Below are 20,051 nucleotides of genomic sequence, written 5' to 3' on the forward strand. Positions count from 1 at the left end.
AATGTGTGTGATGTGTGTGTGTGTGTGTGTGTGTGTGTGTGTGTGTGTGCTGTGTTGTGTGTGTGTGTGTGTGTGTGTGTGTGTGTGGTGTGTGTGTGTGTGTGTGTGTGTGTCTGTGTGTGTGTGTGTGTGTGTGTGTGGTGTGTGTGGTGTGTGTGTGTGTGTGTGTGGGTGTGTGTGTGTGTGTGTGTGTGTGTGTCGTGCGTGCGTGCGTGTGTGTGTGCGTGCGTGCGTGCGTGCGTGCGTGTGCGTGTGTGTGTGTGCAGGACTCTTGCATTGCAGTGAAGTATTGATTGGAGCGTCAGAGCGTTGAGTTCAGGAGCATCAGCAGGTATTTCTCTCCGGCTGCAGTTTTCACACCGAGTGACTCCACACCGTTAGCAGCTTTATCGTTAACACTCTGGAAAACAAACAAAGAGAATAGTTGAACAATATTATTTAATTGTATTGATTCTGTATCAAAATGAGTAAAAGACATTGGAACATGTTTGAATTTAGTTTGGGTAGAAGTTCATGGATCGTATGGATTATTGGATATGTTTTTTTTGTATTTGTTGTTATAGTTGTGTTCTTGTGACTAATAAAGGACTAGCTGGACTGGTTCCCTTATGTGGGACTAATAAAGGATAAGCTTATTTATCTTATCTTGCATTTGTGTGGCTATGTTTAGGCATCAAAACTGGTTTTTTTAGGCGTAAAACATTGTAGTTTGGATTTAGAAAAGATTATGTTTGTTTGTAAAATGTCTCTAAGGATACGGCTCTTAAAACGACTCCATGTTTGGTTTGGACCTCCGTAAAGCTAACCAAGTCATGTCTAAACTTAACGTAATATGTTGTTACATCAATACAAACATCTATTTGATGGAGGGTACAGACAAATGATGAGAGCGTGGGCAAAAAAAGGATATTATGCAATGTAAAGGTTTACATTTCACCACCATCTTCAACTCGGAACGACGCGTCCAGTCCGTAAATGTGGACTTTGAAGGAGACGGCTCCTGAAAAGAGGACACAGCTAAAAGTGTCTGAATTACTAAAGTGGAAGACATCAGGACTGAGATTGCACTGAAGGTCTGACAGGCTGAAATTACATCCGCGGTCAACCGTCCGATCAAATCATCATCATCATCATCATCATCATCATCTCAAACAATCTGAAAGAAAAAACAGCCGTGGTGTCAGAGTGCTCCTGGGCTTCCTCATATATCTGGTGTATCTCCATCCATACAATGTGTGTTCCCTGTGGGTCATTGCAGCCGCAGAGAGACTCCATCAGTCCCACACACACTGCAGTGAATGTGCAGCGAGCTGTGAAGAGCTCAATAGAGCCAACACCATCACACCCTGCATCAATACTGACACAGCCGCGGATCAGAAACACAGGAAGGAAGCGCGGACGCGAACCAAGAGAAACCTGAACCATGGAAGAGGATTTCACACTCACTTTGGGATTAGTTGTTTGGCTGTAAACTCTAAACCAGTGGATTTAAATCAAGCTGTAAACCTTATAAAAGCAAATATGTTTGAAGCACACTTTACACACAGACACTGCTTCCCCTGTGATATGCATTTCCTCAGAAGTGTGTGAGCTGTCAGGCATCATTTTGACAGAGGTGAGTGTGAGTTAATCTCTCCGACGAGACGTCCACGTCAAACATCGAGCTGCCGTACGGTAACTCGCAGGAGGAAAGAGAGATTAATGGAGAGCTCAGAAAAATGCTCTGAAAGATGAAGCAGAATGAAGAGCTGGGATTCAACACAAACGGTAAAGTGAGGAACATTTTGGGACGTTACTTTATTGATCCCAAGTTGGGAAATGTTTGCGTTGCAGCGGCACATAAAACAAAACAAGGCATTGCACAAACGTAGGAATATCTCTTCAAACCCAAACAATTATAATTTTCCTAGATCTTTTTACCTAGTTTTGGCGCCTAATGGAGTCAGCGCAAGTTCAACCAGGAAGACCGTCTTTACCCATTAATTTACTATTTCCATGTTACTACTCTCTCTCCTCTCAATAAGTGATCGGGGGCGTCACTCCCCAGCTTAACCAATCACTTCGCTCTATTCTCTCAAGCCTATCATAGCGCTCCGCTAAACCTTTTAAATCTGCTCTCCCCTCTGACAGCTGTCATTTCAGGTGACTCGACGCAACCCTCCTCCACCCCTTCTCACCTCCTGTCCCTCTGAATCCAGGGTCAAGCTAAGCCCCTCCCCTTCAGACCAACCCCAACTATCCATTCACCACCACCAGGGTCAAGCTAAGCCCCTCCCCTTCGGACCGACCCTAACTATCCATTCACCACCACCAGGGTCAAGCTAAGCCCCTCCCCTTCAGACCGACCCCAACTATCCATTCACCACCACCAGGGTCAAGCTAAGCCCCTCCCCTTTAGACCGAACCCAACTATCCATTCACCACCCACCAGGGTCAAGCTAAGCCCCTCCCCTTTAGACCGAACCCAACTATCCATTCACCACCACCAGGGTCAAGCTAAGCCACTCCCCTTCAGACCGAACCCAACTATCCATTCACCACCACCAGGGTTCAAGCTAAGCCCCTCCCCTTCGGACCGACCCTAACTATCCATCACCACCACCAGGGTCAAGCTAAGCCCCCTCCCCCTTCAGACCGACCCCAACTATCCATTCACCACCACCAGGGTCAAGCTAAGCCCCTCCCCTTTAGACCGAACCCCAACTATCCATTCACCACCACAGGGTCAAGCTAAGCCCCTCCCTTCGGACCCGACCCTAACTATCCATTCACCACCACCAGGGTCAAGCTAAGCCCCTCCCCCTTCAGACCGACCCCAACTATCCATTCACCACCACCAGGGTCAAGCTAAGCCCCTCCCCCTTCAGACCGACCCCAACTATCCATTCACCACCACCAGGGTCAAGCTAAGCCCCTCCCCTTCAGACCGACCCAACTATCCATTCACCACCACCAGGGTCAAGCTAAGCCCCTCCCCTTCAGACCGACCCCAACTATCCCTTCACCACCACCAGGGTCAAGCTAAGCCCCTCCCCTTCAGACCGACCCCAACTATCCATTCACCACCACCAGGGTCTAGACTCCGGGGGGTTTCATCGGATCGGTTCTCCCCTCCCGAATGATACTCCTGCACAAACTAATCGCCAAAACTCCATCACATTCATTTGTGTATTCCTGGCAATAAATATGTATTCTTTCATCAACACCGTCTCTCCTGATTGAAAACCTAAAGTAACTGTAATAATGCAACTGCAACCCTTTTATAATGTTGGACCTTCTGGCCTTTTGGTGGGAGCAGTTTACCCATTTTGGAAGCACTAGAGCAAAAACAAATCACAACAGCCCTTTATTGAAAACACTTGAAACTGAATGAAAACAAACCAAAGATGTTATTTCACGAACCACTGACCTTTACTTCCTCTTTATTGCCAAATGTTGGAGGATCATCAAAGTTATTTCTAAAGAAAATTATTTTTGCTTTTATGAAGTGAGATGCGTTTTTCCACATCACAATTTTATAGCATTTTTATTTAACCTTTTGTCGAATTAGTATAACTTTAAAAAAAACTTTTTGTCAGAAATGCAAACATTTTAACAAATTGAATTTGCAAACCAACATTAAACCCGTATAATCTATCATTTAGACAATAAAACATGTCCCCCGCGACCCGACTCCGGATGAGCGGTGGAAAATTGATCAAGAGGTCATCCCATTTTTATATTTATGACATTGAGCAAACGTGTCAATAGGTGTATCAGACACCTTATACAACAATTACAATGCTGATAACCACTGATAACGACAATTTAACGGGCTGATAAAGTGTCCTAATATTTCCACTTTATAAAGCCATGTTGGGTAAACTCCCATCTTGCATCTGCTCTCTGATCACACAGAGAGTTGCAGGTAGCTATTGCCTGAGATCACATGATGTGGCTTTGTTACATGTGCCAAGGACTGACTTAGGTAAGAAAGCTTTTATGTCCTCTTACTTTGAACAGTCTTCAAAAAGATTTGAAAATGAGCAAATTGGTTCCACTGCCTGTTTTCAAAGCTCGGATAGGTGCAATGACACTTGCTACTGTTGGTACTTGTCAATGTCTCTAGGTGTGTACATGTACATGTAAATGCGATGTCCCTTTTGTGTTATCTGTTGTTTCATGTTCATGTTGTAACCTTACTTGCTGCCATGTTGGACAGGTCTCCCTTAAAAATAGATCGATGATCTCAATGGGACCACCTGGTTGAAGAAAGGTTTCATAATAAACGTACTTCTGAGTGCTGTATGTAAAGCTGGTTGTTTTCAGGAATATAGTTTGTAAATGCAGGAATCCAACAGCAGAGAGTCTTTGATGCTCGCGTGGCTTAAAGAAAGGTCAGCAGGTATTACATTAACATCTCTTTTTTCTCTTTCTGTCTGTCAGTGTCATTTCTCACACCACACATGTTTCAGGCTCATGACAGTGCAAAAAGAAACTGCAGCTCAGCTTAGTTTAATCAGCGGCACACGAGAAACTTGCCTCCTGCATGTTGGCAGGCGTCTCGCATGTTTCCCGCTGATAGGCAGGCTTTACATTTTCAAACATCTGCTCCAATACTTGCGGATTTGAGGATTAAACCCCCTCCATGTATCTGAATATTTCTTCTTCAAATGAGCTGCAGCTGCACCTTCTGCAGAAGTTGACCTTTGGTTTACCTGAATATGATCAAGAGCTTTCAGGAGTTTATTTACAAGAATGTGACATACATGTACAGTCTAAAGAGAAAGAGGGTCGTTGCTTCTTCTGAAGACACGTGTTCTATATTTGTTCGTGGAAATTGAAGTGCAGTTTATATTCAACCATTAAAGGATACGGTGTTGGGTGTTCATAACAACATTTCTGTCTTTAGAACTGCTCAAAAAGAATCAGAATCAGAATCAAAATACCTTTATTCGTCCCACAGAGGGGACATTTACAAAATAATTATAAGACTGTCACGGATTTAGCCACAGCCGATCCAAACGCAGTAAAAGAGAGGAAGCAGGTAAAGGCTAACAAACAAACCAAGTACAGGACAAAGATCACTGGACAGGCATATTGCCGGGACTCATTACATTAACAAAACACAGGTGAGGGCAGGTAAAAACACAAGGAGATCACACACAGGTGGAGAGAATTAGGGCAATCAAGAAGACCGTTTAAAGGTCCCATGTCATGGCCATTACTACTGATCATAGTTCCATAGTTGAGGTCTACTAGAATAGATGTATATTGTTCAATGTTCCAAACTCACATTGGTTTCTCATACAGCATCTCTGTATAGTCTGTGTATTCACTCTCTGTCCTACACGGCTTGTTGGAGCTCCTCCCCCCCCCCTCCCTGTGAGCCCAGTGTGCTCTGATTGGTCACGCGACGTGCAGCTGCTCGTGAAGAGCTGCTGTGAGGAGCAGACAGGTTTCCGTGTCGGCGATACAACGAGAACAAGCGAAACTCATCCTGAGCACACAAACACTCACAGCCGAAGTAAAAACAATAAGTGTGGCTTGATATTGAGTAATAAAAAGGTTTGTAACGCTGTGAGCATGGGTCTGGAGAGAGAATGGGTCTGCAGAGAGAATGGGTCTGCAGTGAGCATGGGTCTGCGGAGAGCATTTCTCTGCCATCCCAACTTAGCAGCCCGACAAACGTTTACCCATTTAAACAGTCGTGGTAGATACCTTGTTTGTTTTAAACATCATAAATACACAAACAACAATGAATACTTACAGGTTGTGTACCCGAACTCCCGCTGGTCCAAACAAAGTATGAACAGCATCGTTCTTCAGTGCCCTACGCTGTACATATCCGGCATGAATCCTGAAAGGTTTGGGAAGCTTTGTTTCGTGAAAGGCTGGCAGAGGGTGTGGCCTCTGGGTGTTCACACGTCACTGTACCCAGGAAGTAAACAATGGAAAAGGAGAAATCTCCAACGAGGCGTTTTGGGGAGGTCTTCTCTGTGTTAGAGTTTTACTCCCTACAGGGTGCACTTTGAGGGTTTGTGACTCTGCAGACCGTTTACATGCAGAAACACCTTCATAACACAAGGGGACGGGTCATAACCGGAAAAGCATGACATGGGACCTTTAAGTAAAACGAGACGAGGCATTTCAAAATAAAACAGGAACAATAACAACAAAAACTAAGATCATAACAAAGACAGATGATAATATACTAAAATACTATGACCGCTAGTATTTTAGACATGCTATACAATAACCTTTTTTCATATTTGTCAACATACTATACTATAACTTCATATTATTCGATATACTATTTTAAGATTTTTCACATTTTTTGACATACTACAGTATGACTTTTTAAATATATATAATAATGCACTATTATATTATGGTAGATTGAATCTATGTTACATTCTATATCTTTTCTATGCACATTTGATGTCTATTTCTATGTTTTTTACTGGTAACTGTATTCTATGTGTGTGTACATATTCTGTGACTATTTTATGAGATGTCAATTGTCTACTGTGAAGAACTTTGGACTGAAAGGTGCTTTACAAATAAAGCTTATAGTAAATAGTGAAACAATCCATAATAATATAAACGTTTATTCCCCTTCAAAACACTCCAGGTTTAATTACATCATCATACATTTAGTAAATGCACATTTTTTCATATATAATTCCAACAGATTATCTTCTGATAAAACTGTAAAATTGGCACAAAATATAATAAGATTAGATTTTTTGTTTACAATAAACTCAGTATTTCTAAAAGGTTTGCAGAAATAGTTTTTGGGGTTGTGTCCCAAACTCGACAGATAAAAATTGACATATAATATCTTTAAGTGGATTCTTGTGATGGTTGTACCAAAGAAAACGCTTTATAACTTGTAACAAAACAAAGTGTCCTTTTTTTGTGCCAGATGTCCTTTCAGTTGTTCATCTCCCAGTGTTTGCCTGAAGCTACAGATATTTCTTGGATGAACCTCAACATGATGAACTTAACTTCAGGACAAGATTATTCCTTAACCAACCTCTCACACTTTAATCACACGGTCTCAGATCCCTCGCAGTCTCATTAAGTCGACTCTTATCTTCTGTCACAAGGTCGAAACTCTTCAGAAACCTTCCTCTCCCGTATCTGTGCTGTTCTCCGCCTCTCTCTTATCTGAAACCCAGAAAAATCCTTTGTACTTTTCAACTGTTTCCATTTTTTATTGAACACTCCTTTTGCCTTTTTTTTTTACACGTATTTCACTGAAAACACCTCGACTTAATTAAAGTTTCCTTCGAGTGAAAAACTTGCAGGAGATAAGTCCATACTTTCATTTTCTCATCTGATTTCTCTTTCCTGCTTCTCATGATGATTGTGGGGTCTGTATTTTATTTTCGTACAATCACTTCACTTCTGACCCTTGCACTCTTTTATTGTTTAGAAATCTACATATTTTTATAAATTCATTTTAGACCATCAACTTAGCATTTGATATATTTAAAATAGCAGTTATTACTAAATGTATATGGATTCATGGAAAAGCGAAATGATTCCGAATGACTGACTGGACTCCTTTGTTTACTTCCGTAACCACACTATGGTGCTCCTATTGGCTAGCGCTCCAACATACTGTACGTCACACTAAGGGGCGGGACATCTCTAAGCTGGTTGACCAATCACAACAGAGCCGAGCAGCTAACCAATCAGAGCAGACTGGGCTCTGGTTTCAGACAGAGGGTGAAAAGAGGTGCTGCAGCACAGACAGTATGAGAGAAATAAAGAGCTTTTTTAATATTAAAGCATGGAGACAGTAGAGACACTACATACTGATATACACCTGAACATCAGCAGGAGAGGACTCTTTAAAGTAGAGACACTACATACTGATATACACCTGAACATCAGCAGGAGAGGACTCTTTAAAGTAGAGACCACTACATACTGATATACACCTGAACATCAGCAGGAGAGGACTCTTTAAAGTAGAGACACTACATACTGATATACACCTGAACATCAGCAGGAGAGGACTCTTTAAAGTAGAGACATACATACTGATATACACCTGAACATCAGCAGGAGAGGACTCTTTAAAGTAGAGACACTACATACTGATATACACCTGAACATCAGCAGGAGAGGACTCTTTTAAGTAGAGACACTACATACTGATATACACCTGAACATCAGCAGGAGAGGACTCTTTAAAGTAGAGACACTACATACTGATATACACCTGAACATCAGCAGGAGAGGACTCTTTAAAGTAGAGACAACTACATACTGATATACACCTGAACATCAGCAGGAGAGGACTCTTTAAAGTAGAGACACTACATACTGATATACACCTGAACATCAGCAGGAGAGGACTCTTTAAAGTAGAGACACTACATACTGATATACACCTGAACATCAGCAGGAGAGGACTCTTTAAAGTAGAGACACTACATACTGATATACACCTGAACATCAGCAGGAGAGGACTCTTTAAAGTAGAGACACTACATACTGATATACACCTGAACATCAGCAGGAGAGGACTCTTTAAAGTAGAGACACTACATACTGATATACACACCTGAACATCAGCAGGAGAGGACTCTTTAAAGTAGAGACACTACATACTGATATACACCTGAACATCAGCAGGAGAGGACTCTTTAAAGTAGAGACACTACATACTGATATACACCTGAACATCAGCAGGAGAGGACTCTTTAAAGTAGAGGACACTACATACTGATATACACCTGAACATCAGCAGGAGAGGACTCTTTAAAGTAGAGACACTACATACTGATATACACCTGAACATCAGCAGGAGAGGACTCTTTAAAGTAGAGACACTACATACTGATATACACCTGAACATCAGCAGGAGAGGACTCTTTAAAGTAGAGACACTACATACTGATATACACCTGAACATCAGCAGGAGAGGACTCTTTAAAGTAGAGACACTACATATGATATACACCTGAACATCAGCAGGAGAGGACTCTTTAAAGTAGGACACTACATACTGATATACACCTGAACATCAGCAGGAGAGGACTCTTTAAAGTAGAGACACTACATACTGATATACACTGAACATCAGCAGGAGAGGGGAGAGGACTCTTTAAAGTAGAGACACTACATACTGATATACACCTGAACATCAGCAGGAGAGGACTCTTTAAAGTAGAGACACTACATACTGATATACACCTGAACATCAGCAGGAGAGGACTCTTTAAAGTAGAGACACTACATACTGATATACACTCTGAACATCAGCAGGAGAGGACTCTTTAAAGTAGAGACACTACATACTGATATACACCTGAACATCAGCAGGAGAGGACTCTTTAAAGTAGAGACACTACATACTGATATACACCTGAACATCAGCAGGAGAGGACTCTTTAAAGTAGAGACACTACATACTGATATACACCTGAACATCAGCAGGAGAGGACTCTTTAAAGTAGAGACACTACATACTGATATACACCTGAACATCAGCAGGAGAGGACTCTTTAAAGTAGAGACACTACATACTGATATACACCTGAACATCAGCAGGAGAGGACTCTTAAAGTAGAGACACTACATACTGATATACACCTGAACATCAGCAGGAGAGGACTCTTTAAAGTAGAGACACTACATACTGATATACACCTGAACATCAGCAGGAGAGGACTCTTTAAAGTAGAGACCACTACATACTGATATACACCTGAACATCAGCAGAGGAGAGGACTCTTTAAAGTAGAGACACTACATACTGATATGCACTGAACATCAGCAGGAGAGGACTCTTTAAAGTAGAGACACTACATACTGATATACACCTGAACATCAGCAGGAGAGGACTCTTTAAAGTAGAGACACAACATACTGATATACACCTGAACATCAGCAGGAGAGGACTCTTTAAAGGAGAGACACTACATACTGATATACACCTGAACATCAGCAGGAGAGGACTCTTTAAAGGAGAGACACTACATACTGATATACACCTGAACATCAGCAGGAGAGGACTCTTTAAAGTAGAGACACTACATACTGATATACACCTGAACATCAGCAGGAGAGGACTCTTTAAAGGAGAGACACTACATACTGATATGAACCAAATTAGCCTCATAGAGCCCCTTTAATAAAGTCCCTTTTATGTAATTGGTTTGGTTTAATCTCTGTGCAAAAGATAATTTATTGTTCTTAAATTATACTCCAAATGTCAGGTCAATACAAATAAGAGTTATCCCAAGACAACCTTTTTTAATCCGATAAAGATATTGCATTACGTTTTACAAGTTCTATGTTGGCCTAATAGTTAATGTCCAATCTAATCTGGTCAAGATTTCATAGCAATTCAAATGTATTTCAACAATTATCAAAGAATTAAAACAACATTTTAAAAACTAACAATATTGAGGCTACAAATGTGTGTTTCAGGGACGTGCATTCATGATTTTATGTCAGTAAATTATGGTAATTTGGCAAATTTAAATATATTTCAAATGTGTAAAATTGTTCTTCTCTGTGTCCCGCAGAGGATTGTTGAGCATGTCTCTGGTGTGGGTTTTTAGAAGTCACATTTATTTAGTGGACAGAATGAATCAGACGGAGTGAGACTAATGAGGCTCAAACACTACTGTGGTTAGTGTTGGGGTTGCCTGTAGCTCAACGATAAAGAGAAAACTGGTTCAGGAGCACAATGAGGTATGACGGCATTTAATGTGACTGCAAGTGTGTGCCCAAAATATTGAAAGCAACAAAAATGGCATGGTACATCAGTGGGGAAACCTCTGCGATGCAATACAGAAGTGATACTAAGAACAGTGTCACCATCTAGTGGCTGTACGGAGATACTGCATTTTGAATATCATAACAGGTGTAAACAATACTTTTGCATTTGCTGTGTTGTTGTTGTTTTGCTGTATCTTGTAGGGTGTAAAGTGTTAAAACAAAGAACCCATCGAACCCTTCATATGTGGATGAAACAGCACCATCTAGTGGAGATTGTGTTGTGCTGCATTATTTGAAATATATTTCCAAGCTTTTAATGGTACAGGTCATGTGACCCTTTCTAAAGGAAGTCCTAATACATGCATTTATTAATCTTTGACCTTTTTGAATAAATCTGGTAGCTCACACCTTAATCTGTGTGTGTGTGTATTCTTGTTTACTTATCACAGTGAGGTCCAAGTAAAAATGTTAGACATTGAGGTATGACGGCATTTCATGTGACTGATCGGCATTTGGACGATCAGCATTTTCGTTTACGGCCATCAAGCTCTGGAATGCTCTTCCAGTTGAACTTAAAACCTGTACTGATTTTAACTCGTTTTCTTATGGTGCAAAAAAAATGATATTAAGCAACCAGTCATGCCAACATTAATTACACTGTAATCTGAGTTTTTTTTTAATTTGAACTGTATTGTCATACTATATCTTAGATATTTTATTTAAGTGTATTTGAAGTGTACTAAGTATTATGTTCGTAACCTGTATTTAAATCAGGCTTTATAATTATTTGAGTGACCGAGATCATGTAAGTGTATTTCAAGTGTACTATGTATTAATTTATTGAGCTGTACTTAAATCAGGTTTTAAAATGGTTTGACTGATAGAGATCATGCAATGTTATTATTTGTTTATTGATTGTTATGAACCTGCCTGAGGACCACAGATGGAAATGAGCTATTAGCTATAATCTGGCATATTGCATCTTTTCTCTTTGCTGAGATTAATGTTTTTGTATGCATGGTCCTTCTATAAATAAATAAAAAAAATAAATAAAAAAATATCATAACAGTTGTAAACAGTGCAATATATTTGAAATGATAAACCCTTTTTTTTTTACCCTGCTTTAGCAATATTTATGTTGATTGAATGTGTCCTCATTTGCTGTGTTGTTGTTGTTTTGCTGTATATTTTTGTGTGTAAAATGTTAAATCAAAGATCCAATCGAACACTTCATATGTGGATGAAACATCCCCATCTAGTGGAAATTATGTGTTACTGCATTATCTGAAATATTTCCAAGCTTTTAATGGTAAAGGAAGGTCATGTTACACTTTCCTTATACATGCATTATTAATATTTGACCTCTTTTGAATAAACCTGGTAGCTCACACTGTAATCTGTGTGTATTGGATTATTCTTGTTTACCTATCGTTGTGAAGTACAAGTGCAAATGTTAGACCTTGTGAGGACATACTCGTCAGTCCGACTTTTTCAAGGTTAATACCCAGGGGTTTTTATGTTTAAGGTCAGGCCAGTGTTGGGGGATCAGGTGATGCATTTAGAAACCGAGTATACCCAAAAGTATAGGTAAGTATAGTTCAGCATGTTCCTTTCTCATTCTTGTTTTTTCACTTTTATTAGTTTATGTATTATTCTGCTGTATTATCATTTCCATGCATGTACCTTAAAGTTAATTGAATAACCAACTACCCTGGGTTGCATTGACTTTGCTTAGTAAAGTCATTGGTAATGTATCTTATGCCGTTTGTCGTGTCAAGTACAGCTCTTAAGGGCATTATAAAGGAATAATGTGTTTTTATTTGTCAGACAGTTTATACATTTTTTATCTTCACGGTCATCTGTACATTTTTCTTACTCTCTAATGCTGGTTTATTTCTATTTTCAGATGTTTCTATTTTTGAATTGTTTATTTCTACTCTTTTAATTTGTTATTATGTGCAATGCCTTGTTTTGTTTTATGCTGCTGCAACAAAAACATTTCCTAAACTGGGATTAACCTGTTAAGCCCCGAGCCTGTTTTTCAGGTTTCAGGCTCAAAAATGACATGCCCAAAACAAATGACTACAATTTCACTTCTAAAAGGGTTATATGAATAATTTCTTTTATCAAAGCAAGGTTACATCTGTGAGTTGGATGTAGAAGTGTCAGAATCAATATAGATTTTTCTCAGTCAGAGTAAATTCAGATGGAACATAGCAAAAAAAGGTAAATTCTTACCTCCGCCTAAAGAAAAAACATTACTTATAGTGAAAACCACCCTTGAATGATGGGATGGTAGACTACAAGCTTTAGGACTCCAAACTATAACATATAATAAGTACCCTGTATCAAGATTGAGGCAAAACAAGTTACATTTGACCTTTTTAGAGAGATTTAGAAAAAAACAGTTCCAGGCGGAATAAGCTTTCGGCACATTTGGGTACATCTGGTTCCATCAGTGCCATTTGACCTTTTTCAGGTACCAGACTATAAAAATGATGAATTACATTGAATTATCACCATAGGTATTCATTCCATTTAAAGAAAAAAAATTAAATTAAATACATTTTTTTTATAAAAAATTAATTAAGCTTTGGGGCTTAACAGGTTAATAAAGTACATCTTATCTTATCTTATCTTAAGGTTGTAGAAATGCTCTAGCTTTTCTTCAAACCTTTCCACGATTGTTGTTGTGCGACTTTGATCAGTTTAATATACACTTTACGTCCAAACCTGATAGACAGTGCAAACTACCAATACATGTAATCTTTTTTAAACAAAATCAAGAACATTATAGTGTTGGACAATTAGAAAATGGATCAAACCAGTAGTTAAAGAAAATAAAATAAAAAAACAGACAAAAAAATGCAAACTTTTCATAAAATGACTTTATTGGAGACACTTTTTTTTGTTTAAAAGAGACACAGCAATTGTACTGGCACAGATACCAAGCAAGGAGTTTTGTTTTGGCAAAAGACAAAAACATAATAATATTTAATAATAATTTAGATGGAGTCATTCTGTAGTAGGGCTTATCACTCTCTCCACCAGGCCAAAGGAGACATTCAGACTGTAGTCTTTTTTGACCGTCCTCATCTGAGAACATTGAATCTCAACAGAAGTGACAATTGGGACAAACTAAAGGCACCGTTCAGCTACGCACACACACTTTACCCAAAACCTTTAAAACTTTAGCTTGCATTCTTGGCGTTCTTCTTCTTCTTTTTCTTGGGGGTTTGCTTCTTTGCGGACTCGGCATTGGAAGCGGCAGCCGTTTTCGGTGTGTCTTTGGAGGGTGGAGCTGATTGTGAAGTGGTTGGTGCTTCTTCTGGTTCAGCCTGGACCTTCTGCTCTGTCACTGGTTCAGCCTGGACCTTCTGCTCTGTCACTGGTTCAGCCTGGACCTTCTGCTCTTTCACTGGTTCAGCCTCAACCTTAGCCTCTACTACTGCTTTTGGTTTTGGATCTGTTGGTGGATCGATCTTGACTTCCTCCGGCTCAGGTGTTGGTTCAGCAGGTTTCATCAGGATCTCCTCCTCTGCTTTGACTGGTTGCACCTCTTTGTCCATGACCTGGGTTGGGACTTTTTCCACGTCTGGTTTTGTGTCTGTTGGCATCACTTCAGAAGTGTTCTCCACTGGTGAAGACGTTGCTGGCTCCGTAACTTGATCTGACTGTGGCACAACTGATTCCTCTGACTTGACATCTACCACCTGCTCCTGCTTGACCTGAGGTTTGGTTTGGAAATGGTCAAACGCAGAAGCCACCAAGTCCTCTTCTGTTTCTTCCTCCTTATTGTCCTCTTCATCATTATGGGCAGGTGCATTCAACAGGGAGTTGGCGAACTCCTGCAGCTTTGTCTGTTCCTCCTTCAGACGAGACATATCCTCCGTCAAGACCGGGTCCTCAATCCCGATCTCATGGAGCTCCTGTTGCTCAAACGGGCTCAGGTCAGAAGATTTGTCACCGAAGATTTTTATTGAGACGTTGGAGTTATTCTTGCTGATTTGTTTGATCTTTTCATAGAGCATTCCCCTCTCCCTCTGGAGGGCGTCACATAACCTCTCCAACTTATTAATTTTCAGGACGAAAATGTCGTACTCTCTGCATTTCTCGGTTCTCTGAAACAGAAAGAGCGACGGAGAAAATTAGATATAAAGGGATGTAATTAGAAAACAAACAGTTATGGTAAATAGCTATCTGCAAAATGAGTTATCCCATTATTATTGTTCTTTGGATCAACAGGACTTTCAAAATGACAAGAAACAGCGGCGTATCATCAACATACCTCAGAAATCATATCATTCAGAGCCTTGTTGCAGTTCTCAAACCTCGTCTTCCACAGAGTTGACTCTTTGTCCATTTTCTTCATCTTGTCTGACATCTATAAAAGGGAGTAGTTCAAAATCAAAGTGCTTGGAAACATGGAAAGGTTCAAGAAGAATACGCCCAACATATCTGATACACAGAGTAAGTGGAGCTTAGATTTCTTTAAGGCTCCACACAGTTTATTTCCACCTACATTATCCATCTCGTTCTTGAAGCGGACGTAGATTTCATTGCTTTTGGACAGCGTCGCCTGAAACTCGTCAAACTTCTGGCCATACAGGGTCAGCTGTGAACATATGGAGAAAACAGAGTAAGACCTAAACAGAGACAGACATGAGAACAATTCAGGGTGGTTTCTGTCTTAAAGCAAACCCCAAACATGTATGTATTTCAGGAGAAACGAAATGATTACGGTGCTGTTTAAGCGTATCAGTCTTATTCTTCCAAATTCTATTTCCTGAACAAACTATTCAGTACTTTCTCACTATTTTATATCAACAGGGTTCACCTTAGTTTAAATTATTTTACAGTGTATCCTAACCTTAGACCGACCTTTAACTAGACCACTATAAATGCAGTGTATCAGGATAATTATAAAACCATATTTGTTCACAATAATTAAAGATGCAACATTTATTTATGTGGTCATTTTCAAATTCTGACCCGTCAAACATACACATCTTTGAAAGACACATAAACCTTATTCTCAAAACACATGAAAGGCAGGCATATGATTGCAAAAGACAGAAATACGACGTCCCTATAGCCCTTTCTTTCCTCTGTTTTGAATGTAAAACTCTTCCCTGCTCCACCAGGTGTGTGTGGCCTGTCCTGGTTGTCAGCATGTTAGTCTTGTCAGTGAATATTCACCTGCACCTGCATCAAGTTCCCCTGTTCCCTGAGTGTTTGAGTCTGAAGTTTCCACTCAGCAGCCTGAACCAGTAACTGGTTAGAGAGAACAGACAGAGACACATTAAGACGTTTCTTTACCTTCTTCTTCATGGCCAGCTCCTGCTCCTTCATAGCGTAGCATTTCTTTGTTTTGTCAATAGCCTCCCTAAGCAACTACGGCAACAGAAACAATACACAGTCAATCTGGGAATAGTATTTAACAAGGATAAATATCTGTAACAATGTAATGCAGTGAAAAACTACACTCAAAACATTTAAAAAGTTGACTTTAATTACATTTGTTTTGTCAACAGCTTCTATTTAATTATGATAGGTTGCTTTTAAGTAACCCATTACTACGTAAGAGGGCAAGGACCACATGTAAAAGAAATGTTTAGATCTGACCAGAATTTTGAGGGAAAAATACAGAATTTTGAGGAAAAAATTCAGAATTTAGAGAAAACATTCTTTTCATTTCTCTAATGTACAATGCCTTGTCTTTTCAACATGGGATCAATTAAGTGCTTCTTATCTTCTTATCTTATCTTATCTCATCTTATCTTACACATCTCCAGGTCAGTTCTAGGTGACGTTAACTCACGTATTCCTTCTCTCTCCTGTGCTTGTCCTCGGCCTCGGTCAGCAGAGCGTTGGCCTGCTGCAGTTTGGCTTCGGTCAGTTTGTGCTGCAGGTCGCGGTGTTTGTTGATTTTCTCCAAACTCTGCAGAGAGACGAGGAATCAGACTCACAAACAGCTTCTTTCTGTACCGATGTATCTGTTGAAACTCTTATCAATGAATTCAATAACTGTTTGGTCAGTAAAATATCCAAGATTACATTACATGTTAGACGCTTTTATCCAAAGCGACTTACATACTCAATACTGAGGACAATCCCCACAGGAGCAGTTTGGGGTGAAGTGTCTCAGGGACACAACGACATGCTGACTGCAGTGGGGTTTGAACCTGGGCTCCCCTGATCCAAACACCAACGCACTAGCGCCACACGCCTCCTCCCAAGATACTAATCGCAATGTCCCTAAAGCCCAAGTTTACATATTTAAATTGCTTGTTTTTTTATGAACAAGAGACCAAAACTCAAAGAAATATTCATATGTATATCATGTTTAAGGGGTATGTACATATAGCTTTAAGGTTAATGTCACATATCACTTCTTGTTATCCCTCTACTTTCTACAAACTAAATAACCCCCTAAAGAAACCATTTTGTGGGGTTGGATATGCACCCAATTTTAAAATTGTTAAAACATCGGAGCTGCTGTTAAAAATGTTATTAAGTCTTCTAATATGGTTATAAAATGTAAAACCCAACGGTTGAGGCTTATTATGATCTATGAAGATGTATTTCTACAATAAAGACCAAATAACCTACAGAAACTACTAATTCCTCATACGTGTCAACCTACCTGCTAATAAAGTTTCTGATTCTGATTCTGATTCTAATATGGTTATAAAATGTAAAACCCAACAGTTGAGGCTTATTACTATCTTTGAAGATGTATTATGTCGACCTTTGACCCCTCACCTCCTCCCTCATCTCGCACTGGGACATCAGGCCCTCCAGTTTGTCGGTCAGGTTGCTGTTCTCGTGGCACAGCTTGTCGTTTCGGGTGCTGTGCGTCTCGATCTGAGACTGGATTTCTGTCAGCATGCTCTGGAAGTGGCCGGTGATTTCAGAGCGTTTCTCCTCGTCGTCCCTGCAGCGTTTCAGGGTTTCCTCCTGAAGGGGGAGGAGGGGGATGGATTAGGCTTTACTATATCACTATCAGTATTTTAAGATTCTGGCATGTATTTTTAGCTGCTAACCATGAACTTTGGGGCCACCAGGATCAGGCCCAGAGGCACAAAGTGTCAAACTACCAAATGTCATTCAAGGAGAAACACAACAACCAGGAAGACACAACATGACTACAAAGAGACATAAAACTGAAGCAAAATGACACAAAATGACTGCAGAGAGGCCCAAAAAGACACATAACAACTACAAAGGGATAAAAAACGGACAAAAATGACCACAAGTTGACGCAAAGTTACCATAAAAAAACGAACACATTTGGACCGAAAATAACAGCAAAGAGGCCCAAAACTATGGTAAAAAGGACCGTAAAAAAGTACCACAAAATCTAAATTAACACAGAATGAAAACAAAAAGAACAAAGGGAATACAAAAAGCAGACATTTTTTGTAAGTTTTGTGTCTGTGTATCTCTGTAATGATTTGTTTTTTTTGGTTTATGCAGTACACACACAGCTGCACACACACACACACACACACACACACACACACACACACACACACACACACACACACACACACACACACACACACACACACACACACACACACACACACGCACACGCACACACACACACACACACACACACTCATCTACCCACCCTCAGTGTGTCGTAGTGTCCTTGCAGTTCTCTACAAAGCGCCTCCAGCTCGCTGCGAGCCGCCGCGCTGCCTCGGCTCTCCTCCAGCAGCATGGACATCTGCTGCTGCAACACACACACCTTCCTCTCATCGCCGCGCCGCTGCACCGCCTGCACACACACACACACACACACACACACACACACACACACACACACACACACACACACACACACACACACACACACACACACACACACACACACACACATACACACACAACACACACACACACACACACACACATACACACACACACACACACACACACACACACACACACACACACACACACACACACACACACCACACACATGGAAGCACACATTGAATGAAGATTGCATAGTTTATGACAGAATGGCTTTGCTGTGTAAAAAGTCTCTAAAAGTATTCGAAATATTGAATAATTCTCACCACTTCGGCGTATTTCCTGACCACCTCTTCCAGTTTCTTGGCTGGAGAAGAGCCCTTGTTCAGACTCTTCATGATGAGACACACCTCTGCAGACACACACAGACACACACAGACACACACAGACACACACAGACACACACACAAAACCATGACGAATAATAACAAACTTTGTTGTATTAATCAGGGTGCATGAACTCAACACAATGAATGTGCATCTTGGGAAATGTAGGCTTCACAGTTCTTTTATTGCACTCATATTAGGATTAAAAGTCAATATATTTTGACATTTTGCTGCTTTACATTATTCTCAAGTCCCCATTATTTATGAATACAAAAGGAATCACTTAAAGTGCGAAAAATGCACTAGTATTGGAAAAAAGTGGGAAGAAAAACCCTTCCACATTCAGGAGTTTATCTTACTTACTTTGTCTGCAGATTTCTCCTTAATTCCCCAACAGTAAGCATTACATAAGTCCTCATTTGCATATTCAAACATAACATGTAATGTCAGTTATGAAGTGGGGAAGTTTCATGGTGATATCATTTGACATGTTTGACCCTATTCACCTGTAGTGCCTCCCTTTCACAGTAATGGTAGATCAAACTGACGTATGATCTGTTTTTGTTATTTAAAAACCGCCTCGCTCACCTTTCTCCATCGCAACGGGAAGTTCCTCTTTCGGCTCCGCCTTCATCTTTTCCACCTCTGCCTCCATCAAACTCTACAATCAAAACCATACGGACCTTTGAGAATAAAGTCCAATAACATTTTGATAGATCAAGTCTGAAATGCTTCATCACAGCAGCCTCAACATCAACAAGGACACATATTAAAGACAAGAAACAAAGGAAACAGACCCTTAACACAACATTTTAATCACTGAAGAGAAACTTGTTCAAGACCCTTAAAGGTACACCTGATCCTTAAACTTTGTATTTAATTCAGGATTAATTTAAGTCTAATGTTTTAAATCGTGAAACGAAGCCGTAAACGCGACAAATTAATTAACATGTTTAGTTTAGTTTAGTTTATTTGTTTATAGTGTCGTTGTCCCCGTTGATCAACTGTCACAAAAAACAGTAAATGGAGCAGCTTTAGCCAACATTGCTAATTTCCAGCTGTTGTCTCCGGCCAGATGATAATAGACACCTTTTTAGAATCATAATACATCAACAGCATTAGTTATAAAGAAAGAATGAAAGACAAGTAGATAGAAGCGAAAGGATGAAAGAGAA

At 40.1% G+C, this 20,051-nt stretch overlaps 1 protein-coding gene across 1 annotated transcript in view; it reads right to left on the reverse strand.

Annotated features, from left to right (window-relative positions):
* Positions 1–13,603: 13,603 nt before the first annotated feature.
* LOC117471224 (beta-taxilin-like) overlaps positions 13,604–20,051 on the reverse strand; it is a 7,647-nt gene continuing 1,199 nt past the window's right edge. Inside the window, 9 exon segments of the mRNA XM_034116078.1 lie at positions 13,604–14,846; positions 15,014–15,109; positions 15,248–15,340; positions 15,925–15,999; positions 16,547–16,666; positions 17,491–17,685; positions 18,362–18,511; positions 18,816–18,901; positions 19,465–19,537. Of these exon segments, the coding sequence (XP_033971969.1) occupies positions 13,917–14,846; positions 15,014–15,109; positions 15,248–15,340; positions 15,925–15,999; positions 16,547–16,666; positions 17,491–17,685; positions 18,362–18,511; positions 18,816–18,901; positions 19,465–19,537 (1,818 nt within the window). The 3' untranslated portion in view covers positions 13,604–13,916.

This window comes from Trematomus bernacchii, unplaced genomic scaffold (genome assembly GCF_902827165.1).
Source record: "Trematomus bernacchii unplaced genomic scaffold, fTreBer1.1, whole genome shotgun sequence".
Taxonomy (NCBI): domain Eukaryota; kingdom Metazoa; phylum Chordata; class Actinopteri; order Perciformes; family Nototheniidae; genus Trematomus; species Trematomus bernacchii.